General features: G+C 43.0%; 1 protein-coding gene across 3 annotated transcripts; it reads left to right on the top strand.

Annotated features, from left to right (window-relative positions):
• Positions 1-175: 175 nt before the first annotated feature.
• On the top strand, positions 176-24,040 carry ap4m1 (adaptor related protein complex 4 subunit mu 1). 3 transcript variants are annotated; one of them, XM_044221204.1, is made up of 16 exons: positions 176-497; positions 1,116-1,174; positions 2,658-2,743; positions 3,795-3,901; positions 4,428-4,524; positions 5,647-5,757; positions 8,040-8,117; positions 8,933-8,995; positions 9,249-9,315; positions 10,537-10,590; positions 11,573-11,679; positions 13,359-13,450; positions 14,438-14,482; positions 15,739-15,789; positions 20,892-21,009; positions 23,383-24,040. In XM_044221204.1, exons 2-16 carry the CDS (start codon positions 1,117-1,119, stop codon positions 23,572-23,574), a joined length of 1,326 nt encoding a protein of 441 aa, XP_044077139.1. In that variant the 5' UTR covers positions 176-497; position 1,116; the 3' UTR covers positions 23,575-24,040. The 3 variants fall into 3 exon arrangements, with proteins under 3 accessions (XP_044077139.1, XP_044077138.1, XP_044077140.1); XM_044221203.1 differs by having other exon boundaries at positions 1,113-1,174; XM_044221205.1 differs by lacking the exon at positions 5,647-5,757 and having other exon boundaries at positions 1,113-1,174.
• Positions 24,041-24,173: the final 133 nt, after the last annotated feature.

Here is a 24,173-nt window from a genome sequence, read left to right as displayed (position 1 = left end):
AAGATATTTTAAAAAATGTATATTATCAGAAGGCCAGTATAGCTATTTTAACAACTTGCTAGAATAAACGGAAAATATATTATTTGACCAAATTCTGTAAAAACGTGCGGCGTTTCCGCCCGTACAGCAGGTGGCGCTGTGACGCAGAAGCTGCAGGTCTGCTGACCCGGTTTGTAAACACTAGTCTGTCACTTTAGAGCAAGGAAGCTAATGACATATTTAAGTTGTATTTCAGCGGAGCTTTTAATGCTTCACATTTTTTCCTGTAGAAATCAATCAGCGCTGAGCAGTGTATCATGGACTCCTCTCATGTGAATTATTAGAAGTTAAGTTATGCTGCGGTAGCTAACTTTAACGTCCGCTCCCCGGTTAGCCAGGCTAGCTTTAGCAGTAGTACTGTTGCTTTCATTGACATTCATGGCTTAATAAATAGTTAAAGTAATCTATTATTTTCACTGCTTTACATTTAGCGTTAGTTCACTGCAAGTCTACTGCGGGTAAGTAAAGCAGTAACTGAAGTTACAGCTACTCAAAGGAGTGTTAATAGCTAATTTTCGCGTGCTTAAAGTCCATTTAACTTCCTTCGTTTTCAAACACAATGTTCATGTTAAAAGCATTTTCAAGAATTTCTCTGACTCGTATAATTTGTTAATGTTGGTTCATGTAAGTGAACACTGGAGTGTGAATAACCGACAAACTGCTTAGTGGATTAAATATATATATATATATATATATATATATATATATATATATATATATATATATATATATATATATATATGAAATTTACCTGTGTGACAAGGACACCTAAAAATTGGTAGAATATTGAGTGGAGTTTGGTGGGAGCTTTTCCCCAAACAAACAAACAAAAAACCGGAGCATGTCGGTGCTACTGGCTGGTTTTAGCTACCATCTTAGAAAACAGCCATCCACAGTGAATCTGCGTATTACAGATGTTTAAAAATAATTCAGTTAAAGGAGCATAAATCATATTTTGCCGACTGACACTGACTCTATCAAATAGGCTGTCACCGACAGGTCATCCACCTTGATGAATGTGAGCTATAATTGATTGATTTTGTCTCGTCTTTTTCTGCCTGTCCGTCTCTCAGCAGGATGATCTCTCAGGTCTTCATCTTGTCCTCAAAGGGCGACCACCTCATCTATAAGGACTGTATCCTTCACCTTCTTGCCCCGCAACTAAAAACAACAGAGGCCAAAACACAAAAATGTGCATTTGATTTTGTCCCCTGACTGACACACATTTATACTCACACTCACGCCACGCATTGTACAAACACTAATTATCGTTACTTCATCATATATTATTCTGGTGTTTGCTGTTACAGATGGTATCGAGTCTACATGCACTTTATTTAGCTACTAATCACAACACTTCAGTTGAGACAGTATTAATTAAAGTACAACACTGGTCGCAGGTGCTGTGCATCAGAATCAGAAATACTTTATTGATCCCCGAAAGGAAACTCTTTGTTACAGCAGCTCGCCTTTACGTCAGTGCACACAGGAGAAAGTACTAGCAAAAAATATAATACAATACACTATAATACAGGTCAGAAAATAAATTAAGTACCAGGTGGGTATAAGTATAAGATAAAATAAGTGTGAAGTACAAAGTGGGTTTACCGGTATAATAATGCAATTTAATAATATAAGTAATAAGTAGTGGTGCAACAGCAGTAATGGAGGTATGAATAATAAATAGGAAAAACTAAATATTGCACAATTATTCAAGCATTGCAGAGATGTTAATGATCAATGTCCAGTTTAGTGACTTCGGGTCATACAGACTGACACTTAGAGGGAGGAGTTAAAGAGTCTGATGGCCACAGGCAGGAATGACTTCCTGTGGCGCTCTGTGGTGCATTGTGGGGGGATGAGTCTTCCGCTGAAGGTGCTCCTTTGTTTGACCAGCACGTCATGGAGCGGGTGGGAGACGCCGTCCAAGATGGCGTGTAGTTTGGCCAGCATCCTCCTCTCTGACACCACCGCCAGAGAGTCCAGCTCCACCCCCACAATGTCACCGGCCTTACGGATCAGTTTGTATGTGAACTGCTTGCCTTGTAGTTTACGGTTTCATTGCTCTTGTATAGCTTTTACGTTTATTTCTATTCTTATTTTTATTCTAAATACTTCGAAATATGTATTTTTTTAAAATTCATCTCTACTTATTTCTCTCCTTGTGCTGCTGCAACACCTGAGTTTACCCTCTGCGGATCAATAAAGCTTTATCTTAACCCATCCCTAACCCTTAACATACACACACACACATTTCAGGCAGTTTCAGACTTCAGTGCGACTGTGTACAGTCACACGACACATACTTCACAGGCTGATTGCGAACTCATCAGGATTTGGTCAGACAGACGGCGGCACATAGTGAACAGTTGCTCTAGTTGTGCTGAAATCGTTTGGGGGAAACCACGTTTACATCTCTGCTAAGACAAAGTGTGTTTCTGCAGCTGTGATGCCAGAATCAGTCACAGTGTGTGGAAGAAATCCCGCATCGCATCTGTGTATTTTGGAGTGTTTCTGCAAAATGGCAGCTTAGCAACGCGGACGAATCGACGCCGTGCCGCTTCTTGTTTTACTTTCTGTTTTGCTTTGTCATAAAAGTTCTTAAACCTGACCATCAGTCCGCGGAGAAGCAGGAAGTGACGTCGTCAGTATTTTCTACGAGAAGATCGCAGCGCTGACCGGAGACCAGCCTCCGGTCGTCATGGTAACGCCATGCGTGTCTGTGTCTGTGTGTGTGTGTGTGTGTGTGTGTGTGTGTGTGTGTGTTATGGCGTCACGAGGCCTTTTTAAAGGAGCAGCGTTTGATTTCAGAGGGCCTCCTTACACCTGCAGCTTCACTCTCAAACCTTCACAACAATGCTCCGTTATCATGTAGTATCATGTGTTAATCATAAACAGGGATGAGACGGTGTCGTCCCTCATTCGTCCAGGAGTGTTTTCTATCGTAGAAAAGGTTTCAGTCGTAGTCGTCTGGACTCTGTTTTCAGAATCAAGACGTTTCGGCTCCCATCCGGAAGTCATTCTCAATTGTGAAAAAATGGACCGGGAACTAGAAATTTAAGCTACTCTGTGTTACATAAGCCCCGCCCTCAGGAAGGAGTCTACCTGAGTATCTGTTGATTAGCTAGTTTCACCTGAAACTGACCTAATAGTTTCCATGATGGCCCAGTAATCAGTAATCAGGCCTATTGTTTTCTGGCTGCACCTCCCTCATCACTGTTAAGTACCTGATTAGCATGTGATTGGCTTGACCACGGTGTTAACACACTGTGGTAAACTTTGGGCAGATTGAATCTCAGACCACCATTTCTGTTCAAAGAGGGGTTTTCTTTTTTCATAAAAATGGCTTCTTTGACTCGTCTTTCAAACCAACTCTTCCCTCTTTAAACGTAAATGGTGGTCAGATACTCAGGTAGACTCCTCCCTGAGGGCGGGGCTTAAGCAACACAGAGTAGCTTACATTTCTGAGTTCTCAGACCATTTTCACAATTGAGAATGACTTCCGGATGGGAGCCGAAACGTCTTGATTCTGAAAACAGCGTCCAGACGACCACGACTGAAACCTTTTCTACATAAACAGGGATTTTATTTTCCTCCGAAACTGGACGGACTTGAAGGAAAACCGTCCAAGCAGAGAACTGAATTAAGTCTGAACGTTAATAATAGCAGGAGCATAAAAGTTTTTAAAAACAGTAAAAGATTTTCCATCGTGGTTTTTCTTAAAGGCAACATCAATCCTGTGTTTTGTTCTGCAGAGTCACAAAGATCTTCACTTCGTCCACGTCAGGCAGGGAGGACTGTACTGGGTCGCCACGACCACGGCTGACTCCTCCCCCTTCACCGTCATCGAGTTCCTCAACAGGTGTGTGGGGTTTTCTTTTTGTAATCTTAGTAAGTCTCTAATAGCTGTATTTACCACGTGACTTACTGAAAGCTGTAAGGAAGATAGAATACAAACATCGAGATCATTTAAAGTATAAAACAACAATTTGAATTAAAAAAAGAGACAAAACAAAGTCAACAATACTTTTTTTTTTTTTTTTTAAAGAAGCAAGTCCCGATCAAAACTGTCTTTGACAGTTTGATTTGATCGGAGAAGGGAAAATTAAAAAATCTGGCGGTTTTATTGTTCCTTTTACGTTCACGTGCAGTTTTCTATTGGAAGAAGTAAAAAATAATAATTTGATATCAGAAATATGACAAAATGATTTTTGAGAAGTCGTTTGCTTTACCTTTTTGAATATTTACCCAAAAGACCCAACGAGGATTCAAAAGCATTTGGTCTGAGTAAGTGGATTTGATAATCTGTTCTAATCTGGCTGCAGTGCACCTGGTGAACAACGAGGATGCACCCGTTCGAACATGTCCGTGTGATTCTGTGTTGTCAGGTTGGCGGCTCTGGTTAAAGATTACTGTGGCAGCCTGTCGGAGAAGTCGGTGCAGATGAACTTCGCCCTCATCTACGAGCTGCTGGATGAGGTCGTGGTGAGTCTCCCTGCAAGCTAGACGTAGGGCGGTGCTAAATGTGCAACCCCAAAGCGTCATCAAGAGTCACGATCGGACTGAGAGTTTGTTAATGAAGCTGCACGCTGCGACTTTCGCGTTGAGAGTGCGACGTTTTGCCAAACTCTCACCCGCAAAGTAGGAATTATGACGACGGGTTGTAGTCTTCTCACAGGTGTGGTTTGATAGTTTAAGTGAGGCTTGCACACGACCAGATTGGTCTCGCTGTCAATCAGCGTATCAATAGCCCCGATCCTTACGAACACAACGAACTTCGATGCTCGTAACGCCTCCCCGTGTTATTCTGACGATCCAGTTGTGTCTGAATAGTAATAATACCCTGTTGTTTATTGGTTATGATGCTTTAGTAAGTAATTCACTTTCACCAGAAACCTCCCAGACGTCGCTGGTCAGTTGTGTTTCTGTTCTGTAATCAGCTCGCACGTCTGACGCCTTCTGATAAAATGCATTTTGTAACACTTTTTTCCCAAGCGAACCTAAATTCATCATGTTTTTATAATCCATCATACACCTTGAACGCAACTCTTCACGTCAAATTTTTCTTCATTTTCAAAATAAAACGTGCTGATAAATGTGAGTAGCCTGGGCCTGAAAGGGTTAAACAGCGGCAACATTTTTAAATAGCACCACTTTTCTATCAAGGCTACATGTGTATGTGCAGATATTACAGGTAACTGAGTTATCTAGGTTAGATATTTTTGCTTTGATAAATAGCTTCAGTCCCTTAAAAGAGTTTCCCCTCGGGGATCAACAAAGTATTTGATTCGGATTCTAGCTATAGCTAGCAGGTCGCATTTGGAAGTAAACACGGACTAGCCACTCGCTGCTCGAGCAATTAATGTATATACAATTTAAAACAGTAGATGATTAGATTCAGCTGCGTCCTTGATGACGCCTTACAGGTTAGGATACGGGTCCTGGTGCAGCTCCTGAAGACCTCCTTTCTTTAAGATGTGAAAAGGCTTCGGATGCAAGGAAGCTCCTCCAACTGTCTCTGTAAAGACAGAGGAGACAGAGTGAGCTGTAACAGCTGCAGTGTAGTGAGAAGATAAGAGGAAATGACTCTCACTGTCTGTCTGTCAGGACTTTGGTTACATCCAGACGACGTCCTCTGACGTCCTGAAGAACTTCATCCAGACCGAAGCTGTCTCGTCCAGGCCGTTCAGCCTGTTTGACCTCAGCAACGTCGGCTTGGTACGTAACAGCGCCCGAGACCGTTAGACCAGAGGTCAGAGGTCGCGGAGGTTCTGATCTCAGCTTGGTCTCTCTCATGAGAAACAAACCTGAAACAAATTACAAACTCTGATGTTCTGCGATTTTCTGCTTTTCAGCGGTTTCAGTCCAAATCTACAGCTTTGACTCCCAAAACAATCAAAAATCTAGGGTAACATTTTCCTTTAAGTCCCTATTTAGCATTTATAAGAAGTAGTTGGAGGCAGATATTAGGACTTTTTAAGTGCCTCTTAATTGACATTATTTGTCAACATGTATTGTGTTTTACTATATTGTCATTCATTAAACTTATGGGTGTCCACAGGGGGAGTTACAGTTGTTAACAAGTACATTAATAAACACTTATATGTGCTTAACACTACATTATAGTGTTATTACATGTTTATGTAGTGCTGAATAGGGGGACTTTAAATCAAGTGTTACCATACACCAGTGTTTTTCAACCGCTGTGCCGCTGTACACTAGTGTGCCGTGGAAAATTATTCAATTTCACCTAATTGGTCTAAAAAAACATTTTTTTGAAAACCAATTAATTATTGTCTGCAAATAATATGCCATTGTCGAGTGTCTGTGCCGCGTAGTGACCGGCAGAGTAACCGTGTCATGCTCTTCCGTATCAGTAGGTGGCAGCAGGGAGCTGGTCGCCTTGTGTTTTGAGACAAGAGAATTAGTGATGCCTGGATGCGACAGGTGGCAGTGACGGAGAAGTTTTACAAAAGGAAAAAATGTAAACTCCGAACTGGGCCCTGGGCAAAAATTCGGACCCAGATGAAGGCCCTAGTATGAATAAAGAAAGCAAAGGCGGTGACCTCGAGCGAAGTCTCCGAATGACTGTATATCGTTAATTGCACTTTTTATTTGAAAGAAGAAAAAGGTTTCAGTCCCCAGTCATGTGGACACTGTTTTTGGAATCAAGACGTTTCGGCTCCCATCCGGAAGTCATTCTCAATTGTGAAGAAATGGGACGGGAACTAGAAATGAAAAAAGTGAAACTGAACCAAGAAGGAACGGAGTCTCCATCCCTTATGTATCTGGACTGTCTGAAAAACTACAAAGGATCTTTAGACAGCACGATGTTCCTGTTTTCTTTAAACCAGGCAACACTTTAAGACAGAAACTCTTCACCCTAAGGACAAGATGCCCACACAGAAACAGAGCGATGTAGTTTACTCCATTCAGTGCAGTGAGGAAAACTGCAAAGAACGGTACATAGGTGAGACCAAACAGCCGCTTCACAAAAGACTTTATCAGATTAGCATGTGATTGGCTTGACCACGTGTTAATACACTGTGGTAGACTTTGGGCAGATTGAATCTCAGACCACCATTTCTGTTCAAAGAGGGGTTTTCTTTTTCCACAAAAATGGCGATCAGAGCGCCGTGCATTTGCATCTAAAAGCTACAAACCGCACATTTGAAGACAGCGAGGTGAAGATTCGAAGTAGAGAGAAGAGTTGGTTTGAAAGAGGAGTCAAAGAAGCCATTTTTGTGAAAAAAGAAAACCCCTCTTTGAACAGAAATGGTGGTCTGAGATTCAATCTGCCCAAAGTCTATCACAGTGTATTAACACCGTGGTCAAGCCAATCACATGCTAATCAGGCACTTAACAGTGATGAGGGAGGTGCAGCCAGAGAACAATAGGCCTGATTACTGATTACTGGGTCATCATGGAAACAATTAGGTCAGTTTCAGGTGAAACTAGCTAATCAACAGACACTCAGGTAGACTCCTCCCTGAGGGCGGGGCTTAAGCAACACAGAGTAGCTTAAATTTCTAGTTCCCGTCCCATTTTTTCACAATTGAGAATGACTTCCGGATGGGAGCCGAAACGTCTTGATTCTGAAAACAGCGTCCAGACGACTGCGACTGAAACCTTTTCTACGATAGAAAACACTCCTGGACGAATGAGGGACGACGCCGTCTCATTTTAAAGAAGAAATATGAAAGATCATAAAAGACTTCAAGACACTTTGATAAGAATGACTGTATATTGTTAATATAGGCTACAGAGTTTAATTTTTTAACATTTTCGGTTGGTGGTGTGCCTTATGATTTATTTATTTTTCAATGGAAAAAATGTACCTTGGCTCAAAAAAGGTTGAAAAACACTGACGTATACTGTCTGGATGTGTGTTCATCGATGATGAAGATGTCCACTGACCCGTCAGTGTGGCTTTAAATGCATTTGAATGCATTTTGCACAGTTGAAGCAGCTCTGTTGTTGTTGTTGTTGTTGTTTTGCAGTTCGGAGCGGAGACACAGCAGAGTAAAGTGGCTCCGAGCTCCGCAGCCACCAGACCCATCCAGTCCAGCAGAGAGCAGGTACGCAGCGTCACACCTGTCGTCCCGAAGACAGTCCTTCAGTCTCTTTATTTTCCAGTTCACTTTAGTTGTTAAACAAAATATCCAGGATCAGCATGTATTGTACAAGTTTGGGGGGGGGGGAGTTTCTGGGACTTTTAGGAGTGAGTCATTTTCCAGGAGTATAATTTTGTCTCTTAGCAAAACGCACATGACCATGAACAAGCCAGAGACGGGAGCAGTTTAAGGCCCTGGAACTACCTGGAATTAAGTGTAGAAAACGGAGAACTTCATATCCAAGTGTGACGTTTTGTTTTTTTTAAATCAGCGGCTCGTTTAAGATGTGATCATTACAGCATTTTCAGCATTTTTAGAACAGAAAGACGAGCAAACGGGACACGATGATCCTATGAATTTAAACCAAAAGAAGAACCTCTGTCGAGGCTGCACAAACCTCTAGATTTGTAGGTCTGATGAAAGAAAATGTTTTCAGTTTGAATCTGAATCTCTGTATTAAAGCGCAGAAACCAACGTGCTGATTGTTGGAGAAAACCTAAATCCAGTTTTTGAATTTTACAAAGTTTCAAGTGAATTTGGACATTTTAAATGTTTATTTTATAGATGAAATTCGATAATTTTTTTTCCAGGATTGGTCAGAGTTGTTAGAAGCACGTGCCATCTAAGTGTGTTTGAGTTGCTTTTTACAGGACTGGGCGTTTTTTAAAATAACTGACATGTTCCAGGAAGTAGTCCGGTCCCAGCTTGACTGTAGACTTCCTGAAACAAACTGAACAGACCATCACAGTTTCCATACGTGTGTGTGTGTGTTTTTCCAGGGAGGGAAGAGCGAGATATTTGTGGACGTGATTGAGAGGATGTCTGTCGTCATCGGCTCCAACGTGAGTAACGTGGACGTGATGCCGGCAGCAATCGCCGTCTGAAACACTTAAATCATCCAAATCTGCGCTCCTTAAAAGTCTTAAAATATCCTTAATGTGCTTATTAGAACTGCCATTTATTATGTAATGTCAAGTCTCAGTTCCAGACTTCGATCGTTCTTAAATTTAGCCCTCTGAAGCCTCGCCGCCCTGCGCTGGCGCTCGCAGTAACACCTGTTTCAGTAACCTGGTTTCTCTCTGCCGGGTGCTGCAGGGACTTTTGATGAAGGCAGACGTCGAGGGAGAGATCAGAGTCAAGTGCTACATGCCGAGCTGCTCTGGTGAGTTAAACACTGTAGGACCCCCCCCCCTCACCATTAAATGCCATGCCATTAAAACCAGACAGATGGTGCGTTAGTTTTCCTCCCAGGTTGTCGGTGGCGTTTAGTTAGTTATTAGCCGTTATCAGTTAGTGGCGGTAATGTAACGTCGACTTAAACGTCAGAGGTGCCGACAGATGTGAACCCAACGTGAAGGAGGGCAGAGTCGTATCGGGTGCACAGGCTGCCGATGTTAGCTGTTGGATCATTTCAACACTGCGATGGACGTGAAACGCACAAACGGCGAGACACTGAGCTGAAAAACATCTGTGAGAAACATCCAATCAGAGACGCCGCCTGCGTCCGAAATCACTCCCTATTCACTGCAAAGTGCGCTACGTTTACTGTGAAATGTATTCTTCAAAACAAGACGGTGCAGTCCCTCATTCGTCCAGGCGCTCTGTAATTCACCCTAAGGACAAGATGCCCACACAGAAACAGAGCGATGTAGTTTACTCCATTCAGTGCAGTGAGGAAAACTGCAAAGAACGGTACACAGGTGAGACCAAACAGCCGCTTCATAAAAGACTTTATCAGCACAGACGACACGCTAACTCAGGATTGCAGAGCGCCGTGCGTTTGCATCTAAAAGCTACAAACCGCACATTTGAAGACAGCGAGGTGAAGATTCGACGTAGAGAGAAGAGTTGGTTTGAAAGAGGAGTCAAAGAAGACATTTTTGTGAAAAAAGAAAACCCCTCTTTGAACAGAAATGGTGGTCTGAGATTCAATCTGCCCAAAGTTTACCACAGTGTATTAACACCGTGGTCAAGCCAATCACATGCTAATCAGGTACTTAACAGTGATGAGGGAGGTGCAGCCAGAAAACAATAGGCCTGATTACTGATTACTGGGCCATCATGGAAACTATTAGGTCAGTTTCAGGTGAAACTAGCTAATCAACAGATACTCAGGTAGACTCCTCCCTGAGGGCGGGGCTTATGTAACACAGAGTAGCTTAAATTCCTGAGTTCTCAGACCATTTTCACAATTGAGAATGACTTCCGGATGGGAGCCGAAACGTCTTGATTCTGAAAACAGCGTCCAGACGACTGCGACTGAAACCTTTTCTACGATGTGAAATGTGTTCTCGACGTCACGACGTTTTATAGAAATGAAAGTTACGCAGACTCTACGCCTGCTGACGTGTCCGAAATCTGACATGCTGTCCTCGTTTAACAGAAATGCGAATCGGCCTGAATGAGGAATTCAGCATCGGCAAGTCACAGCTCAGAGGTAAAACACAAACACACACACACACACACAAAGATCAAAGATGTGTTTGAGGTTATTTAGAAACCGTGTCATTGCAGAGAGTGCTGAGGGCGGCGGGGGTCACGTCCTCCCCAGCAAATAATAACAATAAATAATAATAATAACAGACTTACAAAGAGCTTCACATGGATGAACCGGGATTAAAACATTTTAGGAGGCAAATAAAGTCAGAAAATTTAAAAAACAACTATTATTAAAACAAAACGATGTCATCGAACGCCTCCGAAAGCTAAAAGAAAGCTCACACTGGATGTGTTGCGTTCACTGAACGGTGTTTTTAACTGAACCCCGTTGCGTTTATATTTGTACATTATGTGCAGATGTTCTTCGTATTGCTGTGAGCTCAGTTAGGTGGTTTATCTGATTAATGTGTCTGAATAAATCCAGGAGGGATGAGTCGAATAAAAAAAAAAAAAAAAAAACAGACATGAAAATAAAACCATTCATTCATTCAAACACAGAGAAACATTAAACCAGTTTGACAGACAGAACATGTTTTTATCCCGTCAGCTTTATTTAAAACAGGTACACCTCATTTCCTCCAACATTTAATTTCCTGCTGTTGTTTTTTTCCCAGTAGCTGTGTCACTTTTCACAGACACACGTGTGTCTTTTATTCTGGTGTTTGTTTATTTATTTATTAACTTGTTTCACGGTGAATTTAAAAGTCTTATTGCTCTTGGCTTTCTGAAAGCTGCACGCACTCTGTTGATTCATGAACATGATAATGGTTGATGGTTTTATTACCCTTTAGATTTATATGTTAAATATTTTGTGTTTTATTGATCAACGGTTAATTTTCACAGGACGCATGAATCTGTTTTTATTGGAAGGTTTACGATCGAAAAGTGTGAATTTTAAACAACGTTTCAATCCTCTCCAGCCATTTGAAGGTTTGGCTTTAACTGCTTTGAGGTGTTGGAATCCGTTTTTCCGTCTTCAGGTTACGGAGCCGCTGTTCGTGTCGATGAGTGCAGCTTCCACCAGGCGGTCCGACTGGACGAGTTCGACAGCCGCCGGATCCTCCGGCTCTGCCCGAGCCAGGGAGAGGTGCTCTCGTCTGCTCGCTCGTTGGCTTTCTGTGGTTTCGTACTTTTTATTTCTGCTTGTTGATCTGGACTTTTGAATTTGCTGAGACTTTGAACACTGCTGATTTCCCGCTGGCCCCATCCGGCCGGCTTCCTTCCCTGCAGGTTAAGGCTTTCGACGGGGAGAGACCGATCCCTTATTTATGCATGTCACGCCGGCAGAACGCGATCGAACCACGCGTTACAAACAAAAACAGGTGTCGAACACAAGTATTAAGTAACAAGCGTGGCCCTTTTTAAGCACATGTGCAAACTGCAGTAAGGTGAACAAAACAAGTGTCCTTTCAGGTTAAAAGTTACAAAGATGTAGTTGAGGAAAGAGTCCAGTTAGAGTCCAGTAAGACCTCCGCAGCCTCCCAGTGCATCGAGTCAAACGGCTGTAAAACTCGTTTATTGTGCCTTTTTGTCGATAATCAAAGTGCTGATACACTTTAAGGACGATTTGTAGCTTCGTTTATATCCGTGAGGGTCTCAGTATAGCACAGTACAGCTCAACAACAATACAGATGAGAGTGAAAGATTCATTCTTCACCTTGGAAACAACAGCTGACTAAAAATCTCACCACAAGGTCTGTTTAGTAGCTTTTCTGGAGCTTTCCATCGTTTCATGATCTTCCTCAGGAGTTTGGACAGTTTTATTTTTTTTTTTTTTTGCCCAGTTGTCATGGGCGTTCAATCGAGGGCGTAGTTTCAGTTTTTTTACACGGTGCGTTCAGAGCAACAAGCTTAACGAGCAGCAGCTTGAGGACTTTTTGCCCCGGTTTTCGCCTCTCAGGCTGCAAACAGCCTGCCCGTCCTCGTTTTGTAGGATTTTCCGGAGCCTTACGCAGGCTGAAAGGAAGAGCTGCAGGAAGTACTTTTCAACTACGGGTCGATCAACACGTCTCCGTAACAGTTTCAGCACCAACTGAACAGTATAACCTTCACGAAGGGAGGATTTATTGCAGGACTGTTGGATTAGACGTTAGTTTAAGCTAGCTGTACCTAATAAACTGGGTGTAAATGCCCCCGAGGGGCCTGTAGTGCTGCCCAAATCTTACAAAACAAAGTGCTCAATACTAATCAGCTCTCATATATAACCACTTTGTTTTCCTGCTGCAGAGCTTAAATATGGTGCAAGTCTCACTAAGCGTCTTTCCCAGATTCATGCCTTTAAAGGAGCGTAACGCACATTAATTACAAATCACTTCCACAAATGAACATAATCCCGTCGGGGTTTAGACTGATTCCCTTCCTCCTTGTTAATCGGTTTGTTGTGCTCACGGTTCACGTCGGGTCTCTGCGTCTTCACGCCATCGCTCAGGCCAATGAGCTGCTGTCGGCCAATAATATCAGCCCGCTGACGTGTTGTTTATCTACCTTTTTAGGGCCTAAAAACATACAGGTGAATAAATTCCACTCTGACATCAACAGGCGACGAACTGGTTATACCTCGTTGCTGCGACGATACGACAATAATAATCTCAGTTCGTCTAAACATTATAACTTCACTACTGAACTAAAATCCAACTTGTTTTCGCTCACGTGCCTCTCTTACAATACAGCTCACTTATGTGTTGATTTTTAAATCAGTAGTTCTCTCTCCTCCTCTTCCTCCCTTATACCTGCCTCCTCTTCATCTTCTTAATGCTCCCGTTGCAGCAAACAGTGATGCAGTACCAGCTGAGCGATGACCTGCCTGCAGCTCCTCCGTTCCGCCTCTTCCCGGCCATCGAGAGAGACAGCGGAGGAAGGTTAGAGTCCCGCAGTCCGGTTAACGTGCAGATCTGCTGTTGGTCACATGCTCTTCCTTTCTGGCTCTGTTTAGTTTAGTCTGTGTACGTTTGAGACGGACATTTAACAGCAAACAGGACGGCTTCAGCGTCAACACGTCGTTTCTTAGAATTCAATATCACTTTATTACAATTTTTGGCCATCATCACGTGTCAGTATACTGGTTTTACATGTTGGGAAATACGCTCACTTACGCTTTCTTGAGAAGATCGATCAGCCCTCGCGTCTGCCCGCGGTTAGCTTAGCATAGCATAAAGACTGGAAACGGGGGGGAAACAGCTAGCCTGGCTCCGTCCGCCTCCAAAGCTCCCGGATTAACACGTTACATCCCGTTTGTTGAATCCGTTATAAAAACAAAGCGTAAAACAATTTCTTGTTGTGCTGTTTCTTGGCCAGTACGATTTCAGTCGCCAGGAAACCAGCGGAGGCTTACTGGTCCCGGCCGAGAAATAATCTGGCGAATGAGGTGGCGAATTGTTATTTTTACACTTTTTGTACAGATTAACGTGTTAATCAGTGAGCTTCTATTTACTTTGTAGTAAATTTATGTCAAGTAACAATAATCCAGTAATATAATTTAACAATAAAACAATCAGAGGCATAAAATGGGCTTAAATGTGAATTCTAACACGTACAATTAGAGGCGTAAAAGTACGTTATACAAAATATTAGAGAACATTATGTTATTATCTGCGACACATGCAGAAACATCTAAAGCTTACCTCATTTTTTAATCTTTAATCATCCTATTTCACTTCCAGCTGTTCTTGTTTTAGCTGATTCATTTGCTTTGAGTGTTATTTTTTTACTTTTAATCGCCATTTTTCTTGTTGCCTAGGATTTTTGGGTGGTTTTTTTTTTTTTTTTTTTACTATTTCTTGGTTTAAAATAAAGGTACATAAATAAAAAGTACCTTGTTGATCACAGTTGATGTTCTTCCTCTGCAGGCTGCTGATGTACCTGAAGCTTCGCTGTGATCTGCCACCAAAGAGGTCGGTTCATCAATAACGCGTGTGTGTGTTTTTAATAATTCGCCTGTCAGAAACACCACAGAAGAAGAACAGCTGGAGTATCTGTCTACAGATCGGCCAGGCGCGTTGTTTTTAAGGGGCAGTCCACCAGCTGTCCGTAAAGTTCAGTTTACTCGTCAAGAGGAGCCGCGAGACGCACCCTGGTGATGTCATAGTGATGTCATCGGGGTTATCTCCGCTTGGATAGGAGGCAGGGGGGCTCTAATGAAAGAGGCTGCTGAGTCGAGCATTATGGGAAATGTAGGATGTTTTAGGCGCTTGACTCATGAATAGGGACTAAAAGTCAGGATCTTGTTCTGTTTTTTTAATCTCTCCTCTCCCAGATAAATCTGAGCGGTCGTCAGATGGTTGATGTGAGAGGAAGAAGAAGAAAAGCTCCGACACACAAATCTGTTTTCAGTTTTTTGGACTTTGTCTGATCTTCACTTAGTCTGTGAACGGTTTGACAGTTTTACGTCTCTGAGCCTCGAACAGTTTAGAGGCAAAACGTCTCTTTGTTCGCTGCTCAGAGAAACGTGACGAGGAGACACGGCTGCACACCGAGTTTAAATAAATTTACTTTGTTTTTTATACGCTTACGTAATGTTTTGTTAATCTGAAAACTAACTACAGCTGTCATACAAATGTAGTGGAGTAAAAAGTACAACGTGTAGTGGTGAAGAAGCATAAAATGGAAATACTCAAGTAATAAATAATATTTTATTTTTAGAGCACTTATCAAAACAAAGTACAAAGTGCTTCACAACAAGAGAAATAAAATACCACAGTGAATGACGAAATATAAAGAAATAAAACGCATGAAATACACAAAAGCAGTAAAATAAGCAGCCAGTTCAGGTAAAATCAGGATCTGCTTTCAGATAAAAATGTGTTTTGAGACGAGACTTAAACGAAGACTCTGACTCAGACGGCCTGATGTCTTCGGGCAGGTTGTTCCAGAGCCTCGGGGCCCTGATGGCCAAAGCTCTGTCCCCCTTAGTTTCCATCCTGGACTCAGGATCAGACAGGAGACCCCTGCCCGAAGATCTCAGACTACTAAGTAAAGTACAAGTACCTCTAAAATGCACCTAAGTTAGTCCGGCCTCCACAGCCTGACAGGTGATCAGCGAGCACCTGGTGACACAGTGTTAATAAACATATTGAGGATTAGCAGATGCTGACAGTGATGATGATGATGATGATGATGATGATGATGATTCATTGTTTTGTTTTTGCAGCGCCGCCATTAACGTCTGTGCCACCGTCCCTGTTCCCAAAGGCTCTGTGAGGTGAGACGCTCCCATTCAAATGCAGCTGCTCTCCCAAACGGACGTTTGTTATGGAAATCGGACGGCATGTAAAGAACCTCCAGCTGCAGCCCGAACTCGACCTCGGACCCGCGCACGCTTCAGTCTGACTTTGAATATGACTCTGCTGTTTATTTCCTGTAGCTTTCATGCGATTAGGTCGACTCTGTGAAGAGGAAGGTTGAGTCCAGACAGAGGAAGTCGCCAGAAATCAGAATTTAAAAGCTGTGTCTTGTTACGCGTGCAGCTCGGGTTTTAAATAGGAAACAACATTAACAAAATAGGAAGCATCACAGATGAGCTGCGCTCGTAGTTTGTTATTTAAAGACATGGAAATGTAAGTCAGTGATGGGTGAAAGGCCAGGTGCTCAGCCATTCAATGTAGCTATTATACTGTAGCAGTAGTTTTAGACTAGAGATGGAGCACGTCCACATTTTAACCCTCCGTCCGGACTAAAACTGTTTTTCAAAACGTCTCCAGAGTGTGTAAGTCTTAAAGCACCAGGGGCCAGATGTAGAAATGATGTGTACGCACAGAAACTATGCGTACGCCACTTCGCACGCACCTCAGAGCAGCGTGCACACACTTTCAGCTGCAGGTGAAACGATGAGGTAGACGCAACATATTAAAGGTGAGAGACGTGATTTTACAGTAAAACATTGTTTGTTTAGACGCCGTCGTCCCTCATTCGTCCAGGAGTGTTTTCTATCGTAGAAAAGGTTTCAGTCGTAGTCGTCTGGACGCTGTTTTCAGAATCAAGACGTTTCGGCTCCCATCCGGAAGTCATTCTCAATTGTGAAAGTGGTCTGAGAACTCAGAAATTTAAGCTACTCTGTGTTACATAAGCCCCGCCCTCAGGGAGGAGTCTACCTGAGTGTGTGTTAATAAAAAAAAGGATGTTCCTGTTTTCTTTAAACCAGGCAACACTTTAAGACAGAAACTCGTTCACCCTAAGGACAAGATGCCCACACAGAAACAGAGCAGTGTAGTTTACTCCATTCAGTGCAGTGAGGAAAACTGCAAAGAACGGTACACAGGTGAGACCAAACAGCCGCTTCATAAAAGACTTTATCAGCACAGACGACACGCTAACTCGGGATCGCAGAGCGCCGTGCGTTTGCATCTAAAAGCTACAAACCGCACATTTGAAGACAGCGAGGTGGAGATTCTAAGTAGAGAGAAGAGTTGGTTTGAAAGAGGAGTCAAAGAAGCCATTTTTGTGAAAAAAGAAAACCCCTCTTTGAACAGAAATGGTGGTCTGAGATTCAATCTGCCCAAAGTTTACCACAGTGTGTTAACACCGTGGTCAAGCCAATCACATGCTAATCAGGTACTTAACAGTGATGAGGGAGGTGCAGCCAGAAAACAATAGGCCTGATTACTGATTACTGGGCCATCATGGAAACTATTAGGTCAGTTTCAGGTGAAACTAGCTAATCAACAGACACTCAGGTAGACTCCTCCCTGAGGGCGGGGCTTAAGCAACACAGAGTAGCTTAAATTTCTGAGTTCTCAGACCATTTTCACAATTGAGAATGACTTCCGGATGGGAGCCGAAACGTCTTGATTCTGAAAACAGCGTCCAGACGACTACGACTGAAACCTTTTCTACGATAGAAAACACTCCTGGACGAATGAGGGACGACGCCGTCTTAACAAACAATGTTTTACTGTAAGATCACGTCTCTCACCTTTTTATATGTTACGTCTACCTCATCGTTTCACCTGCATCTGAAAGTGTGTGCACGCTGCTCTGAGGTAAATTATTTACGAGTGATGAATTGTATCTTTTTTACGTACACTGTTTCCGTCTCACTGCGGGAGGTGAAATGAGGCTGCGGCGTCTAATTTTTAAAACTGCCTTCATCCACACCAGCGTTTCCAGGTGGCTTTAGTCGAGACGTCTGCCCACAGTGGGGGAAAACGGCTAAATCTCTTCTTCTTCGACTTCTTTTCAGTTGGCAAACAACAAAACTGCATCGCAGCCAACGTCTGGTGGAGACGCGGCATCGTTTGCACGCATTTTCAGACAGGCGGCTGAGGTTTAACCAAGGGCCAGTTTCTTCAGCATTAGTTTAGTTATTTCTTTTAATTCATTCGAGAATAGAAACTGATGTTTAAAACAGTTTCAGGGTTGTAAATGACCCCCCCCCCCCCATCAGTCAGTGCAAACTAAGTTACAGCAGCAAACAAATGACGGAAGTTGTAAAAGGTGGAGTATGTGATTCTGGAGAAGTCCAATAAAATGACAAATACCATGATACAGAGCGAACAACGACACAGCAAGTAATGTAACTAACGTTAGCTCGGTTGTGGGTTAGTTTAGCTCGGTTGTGGGTTAGCTTATCTAGGTTGTGGGTTAGTTTAACTAGGTTGTGGGTTAGCTTAACTAGGTTGTGGGTTAGTTTAGCTCGGTTGTGGGTTAGTTTAGCTCGGTTGTGGGTTAGTTTAACTAGGTTGTGGGTTAGTTTAGCTCGGTTGTGGGTTAGTTTAGCTCGGTTGTGGGTTAGTTTAACTAGGTTGTGGGTTAGCTTAACTAGGTTGTGGGTTAGTTTAGCTCGGTTGTGGGTTAGCTTATCTAGGTTGTGGGTTAGTTTAACTAGGTTGTGGGTTAGCTTAACTAGGTTGTGGGTTAGTTTAGCTCGGTTGTGGGTTAGTTTAGCTCGGTTGTGGGTTAGTTTAACTAGGTTGTGGGTTAGCTTAACTAGGTTGTGGGTTAGTTTTAGCTCGGTTGTGGGTTAGCTTATCTAGGTTGTGGGTTAGTTTAACTAGGTTGTGGGTTAGCTTAACTAGGTTGTGGGTTAGTTTAGCTCGGTTGTGGGTTAGTTTAGCTCGGTTGTGGGTTAGTTTAACTAGGTTGTGGGTTAGCTTAACTAGGTTGTGGGTTAGTTTAGCTCGGTTGTGGGTTAGTTTAGCTCGGTTGTGGGTTAGCTTATCTAGGTTGTGGGTTAGTTTAGCTTGGTTGTGGGTTAGTTTAGCTTGGTTGTGGGTTAGCTTAACTAGGTTGTGGGTTAGCTTATCTAGGTTGTGGGTTAGTTTAGCTCGGTTGTGGGTTAGCTTATCTAGGTTGTGGGTTAGTTTAGCTCGGTTGTGGGTTAGCTTAACTAGGTTGTGGGTTAGCTTATCTAGGTTGTGGGTTAGTTTAGCTTGGTTGTGGGTTAGCTTAACTAGGTTGTGGGTTAGCTTATCTAGGTTGTGGGTTAGCTTAACTAGGTTGTGGGTTAGCTGAACTAGATTGTGGGTTAGCTTAGCTAGGTTGTGGGTTAGCAGACTGTCGCTACAGCTGCTGCTGCTAAGCTAACAGCCAGAGAGGACGAAACGGTTTCCCAGAGCAGCACAGCAGCTCCAGACAGCGACGCTCACAACTCTCCTGCTGCTATAGCTAACATCACAACAGCAGCAGATCTTGGCAAAGTTTCTTCAGCATTAGTTTAGTTATTTCTTTTAATTCATTCGAGAATAGAAATTGATGTTTAAAACAGTTTCAGGATTGTAAATGACGGCAGATGTCGTCAACCCCCCCCCCCATCAGTCAGTGCAAACTAAGTTACAGCAGCTTATGTTGATACTCATTTGGCAAACAAATGACGGAAGTTGTAAAAGGTGGAGTATGTGATTCTGGAGAAGTCCAATAAAATGACAAATACCATGATACAGAGCGAACAACGACACAGCAAGTAATGTAACTAACGTTAGCTCGGTTGTGGGTTAGTTTAGCTCGGTTGTGGGTTAGTTTAACTAGGTTGTGGGTTAGCTTAGCTCGGCTGTGGGTTAGCTTATCTAGGTTGTGGGTTAGTTTAGCTCGGTTGTGGGTTAGCTTAACTAGGTTGTGGGTTAGCTTATCTAGGTTGTGGGTTAGCTTAACTAGGTTGTGGGTTAGTTTAGCTCGGCTGTGGGTTAGCTTATCTAGGTTGTGGGTTAGTTTAGCTCGGTTGTGGGTTAGCTTAACTAGGTTGTGGGTTAGCTTATCTAGGTTGTGGGTTAGCTTAACTAGGTTGTGGGTTAGTTTAGCCCGGTTGTGGGTTAGCTTAACTAGGTTGTGGGTTAGCTTAACTAGGTTGTGGGTTAGTTTAGCTTGGTTGTGGGTTAGCTTATCTAGGTTGTGGGTTAGTTTAGCTTGGTTGTGGGTTAGCTTAACTAGGTTGTGGGTTAGCTTAACTAGGTTGTGGGTTAGCTGAACTAGATTGTGGGTTAGCTTAGCTCGGTTGTGGGTTAGCAGACGCTACAGCTGCTGCTGTGAAGCTAACAGCCAGAGAGGACGAAACGGTTTCCCAGAGCCAGCACAGCAGCTCCAGACAGCGACGCTCACAACTCTCCTGCTGCTATAGCTAACATCACAACAGCAGCAGATCTTGGCAAACTAGAAAGTCGTTTAACGTCACCTGACACACAAAACATGGCTGGAATAGTGCTGTGCGGCTCGGTCCGAGCCTCTTTGTGTGTTTCCCGTTTACAGAGTTTTTTCAGCGCTCGCACTGAACGCACAGCTAGCGGACCGAGAGGAGATATTCGCTGAATTTGACAAAAAGACGCGTGTTGGATTAGAACCGCTGACCACGCCTTTTAATAAACGTGAATGTCTTGTATTTACAGGTAGATTTATGAAGAATCATGTATGTAAACTATGAAAGGCTTTCATCAGGGGGGCAAATATTTCCACTGTCTTCAAATTAAGCTACATTTAAGTCCTGCTGCAACAGCCTGCAGGACTTTAAGGACACCTGTCAAACCGCGATGCACATAAACGCACCATCCAGTCCTGACTGAAAGTCCCTCTGCAGCTCTTTGTTCATGTTTGATGTTGAAAACAACAGTTGCGTCACCTGAAAGCCCTCTCGGGATTATTATCTATCAAATCACCTTCTGCGTGCTCACCTGTGAAAGCCTTTCTGCCTCACCGCTTCACCCGGATCATCTCTGTAACACCACCACCGCGGGAACATCTGAGCCCCCCGTGACCTCTGATCTCCTCGGGGGGGGGGTCATCTGTAGTTTCTTTAATGTTTCACTGTGGATGAGCAGGTCGCAGTGGAGAGGTGTACACGGGTCAGTTGAGGTGAAGTGGTTTGTGTTGTGGGTTCAGTTTGTCGCAGGAGCTCAGCAGTCCGGATCAGAGCGCCGAGCTGAAGCTGCAGAGCAGAGCCGTCGACTGGACGATCCCTCGCTTCCCCGGAGGAACACAACTCTCTGCGCTGTTCAAGGTGACCGCGCACACGCACGCACACGCCGAAACAAGTAACGCATTGTTTAGCCGTGCTAGCAGCTAAGCTTCTCTTCAGTCCGTCCTCCACTTCAGCATGTTAGCGTTGTCATTGCGAGCATGTTAGCATGCTAACACGATAAACTAACTTGGTAAACATTGGTTAGCATCAGCATGTTGTCATTGTGAGCATGTTAGCATGCTAACACGATAAACTAACTTGGTGAACATTGGTTAGCATCCGCATGTTAGCGTTGTCATTGCGAGCATGTTAGCATGCTAACACGATAAACTAACTTGGTAAACATTGGTTAGCATCAGCATGTTGTCATTGTGAGCATGTTAGCATGCTAACACGATAAACTAACTTGGTGAACATTGGTTAGCATCCGCATGTTAGCGTTGTCATTGCGAGCATGTTAGCATGCTAACACGATAAACTAACTTGGTAAACATTGGTTAGCATCAGCATGTTGTCATTGTGAGCATGTTAGCATGCTAACACGATAAACTAACTTGGTAAACATTGGTTAGCATCAGCATGTTGTCATTGTGAGCATGTTAGCATGCTAACACGATAAACTAACTTGGTAAACATTGGTTAGCATCCGCATGTTAGCGTTGTCATTGTGAGCATGTTAGCATGCTAACACAATAAACTAACTTGGTGAACATTGGTTAGCATCAGCATGTTAGCGTTGTCATTGCGGCGTGTTAGCATGCTAACATGCTCACAACGCTAACATGCTGATGCTATGTACCAATGTTCACCAAGTTAGTTTATCGTGTTAGCATGCTAACATGCTCATTAACGCTAACATGCTGATGCTAACCAATGTTCACGCAAGTTAGTTTATCGTGTTAAGCATGCTAACATGCTCACAATGACGACAACTAACATGCTGATGCTAACCAGTGTTTACCAAGTTAGTTTATCGTGTTAGCATGCTAACATGCTCGCGCACGACAACGCGCTAACATGCTGATGCTAACCAATGTTCACCAAGTTAGTTTATCGTGTTAGCATGCTAACATGATAAACTAACTTGGTGAACATTGGTTAGCATCAGCATGTTAGCGTTGTGAGCATGTTAGCATGCTAACACGATAAACTAACTTGGTGAACATTGGTTAGCATCAGCATGTTAGCGTTGTGAGCATGTTAGCATGCTAACACGATAAACTAACTTGGTGAACATTGGTTAGCATCAGCATGTTAGCGTTGTCATTGCGAGCATGTTAGCATGCTAACACGATAAACTAACTTGGTGAACACTGTTTAGCATCAGCATGTTAGCATTGTCATTGTGAGCATGTTAGCATGCTAACATGATAAACTAACTTGGTGAACATTGGTTAGCATCAGCATGTTAGCGTTGTCATTGTGAGCATGTTAGCATGCTAACACGATAAACTAACTTGGTAAACATTGGTTAGCATCAGCATGTTAGCGTTGTCATTGTGAGCATGTTAGCATGCTAACACGATAAACTAACTTGGTGAACATTGGTTAGCATCAGCATGTTAGCGTTGTGAGCATGTTAGCATGCTAACACGATAAACTAACTTGGTGAACATTGGTTAGCATCAGCATGTTAGCGTTGTGAGCATGTTAGCATGCTAACACGATAAACTAACTTGGTGAACATTGGTTAGCATCAGCATGTTAGCGTTGTCATTGCGAGCATGTTAGCATGCTAACACGATAAACTAACTTGGTGAACACTGTTTAGCATCAGCATGTTAGCATTGTCATTGTGAGCATGTTAGCATGCTAACATGATAAACTAACTTGGTGAACATTGGTTAGCATCAGCATGTTAGCGTTGTCATTGTGAGCATGTTAGCATGCTAACACGATAAACTAACTTGGTGAACATTGTTTAGCATCCGCATGTGAGCATGTTAGCATGCTGCCGTTAGCATTTAGCTCAAAGCACCGGAGTGCCAAAGTACAGCCTCACAGGCTGCAGACTCTTGTTTTATTTATTGTATTATTATTATTATTATTATCATATTCAAATCTTCGCATATAAATTGTTTTTATATATGTTAGTCGATAAATTGATTAGTCGATCGACAGAAAATTAATCTGCAACTATTCTGATAATTGATTAATAATTTTTCAAGCAAAAAGGCCAAAAAAATTGATGGTTTCAGGTTGTTAAATGTGAGAATCTGCTGCCTTTATCTTGTCTCACGTTACAGCAATAACTTACGGCAGGCAGGCGAAAGTGACAACTGCTTATCCACATCATCAGCACCAAACTGCAGCTGTTAATCGTGACGTAGCAGGTGGAGCAGACGGTGTTCACGCGCAGTTTCGGGACAGACTCGTAATTATCTCTGTGATGAAATCCTCCTGTTTTTTCAGCTGGAGGTGCCCGGCCTCAGCTCGGCCTCCATGTTGGAGGTCGGTCCGGTCGGTCTGAGCTTCGAGCTGCCCAAGCTCACCGCCACGGGGCTGCAGATCCGCTTCCTCCGCCTGTCGCCCGTCCAGCCCGGCCCGTCGCAGCGCTGGGTCCGCTACGTCACCCACTCTGACTCCTACACCATCCGGATTTAACTTCAGTCATCTCTGCTCGCGGCCTTAAAAAGGATCAAAGTGTCTCATCAGTTTCACGGTGAAGCAGAGAGAAAAGGATGTTTTACTGGCTGAAGACACTGAACAAAGGAAATAAAACAAATAATGTAAATGTTCTTTCAAAATAAGATATATATATATGTGTGTGTGTGTGTGTGTGTGTCAGTGTCAGCAGTTTGAATCTCTTGTATTTTGTTTTTTTATTCGGTTACAGACTGGCTGTATTTATTTCTGTTTTTAAAAACCGGACTTGAATAAAAACCCACGTAGAGTGAAATAATAATAATAATAAAAAGTTTAACCTGCAGAGCTCTTTAAATTACATTCGCCGGGATACAACCAGTTTACTGTTGCTGCTTAACATCGTTATGTTTAATTGGATGATCAGTCTTGTGATATTCTGTCATTTTCTCCTCGTCAATAAATCCCATGTTCAGACTCAAAACAACAACATGTGCCGTCTCACTTCCTGTCTGCGGCTCTCAGCTGCGAGCCCATTGGTTCCCGCTGAAGACGTGAATCTTTTAAAAACACAGATATAAAGTTTGATGTTTAAAAAGGCTCAGTAGTTTCCTCAAACA

Source organism: Siniperca chuatsi, linkage group LG14 (genome assembly GCF_020085105.1).
Source record: "Siniperca chuatsi isolate FFG_IHB_CAS linkage group LG14, ASM2008510v1, whole genome shotgun sequence".
Taxonomy (NCBI): Eukaryota; Metazoa; Chordata; class Actinopteri; order Centrarchiformes; family Sinipercidae; genus Siniperca; species Siniperca chuatsi.
This window is presented reverse-complemented; position numbering and strand designations above follow the sequence as displayed.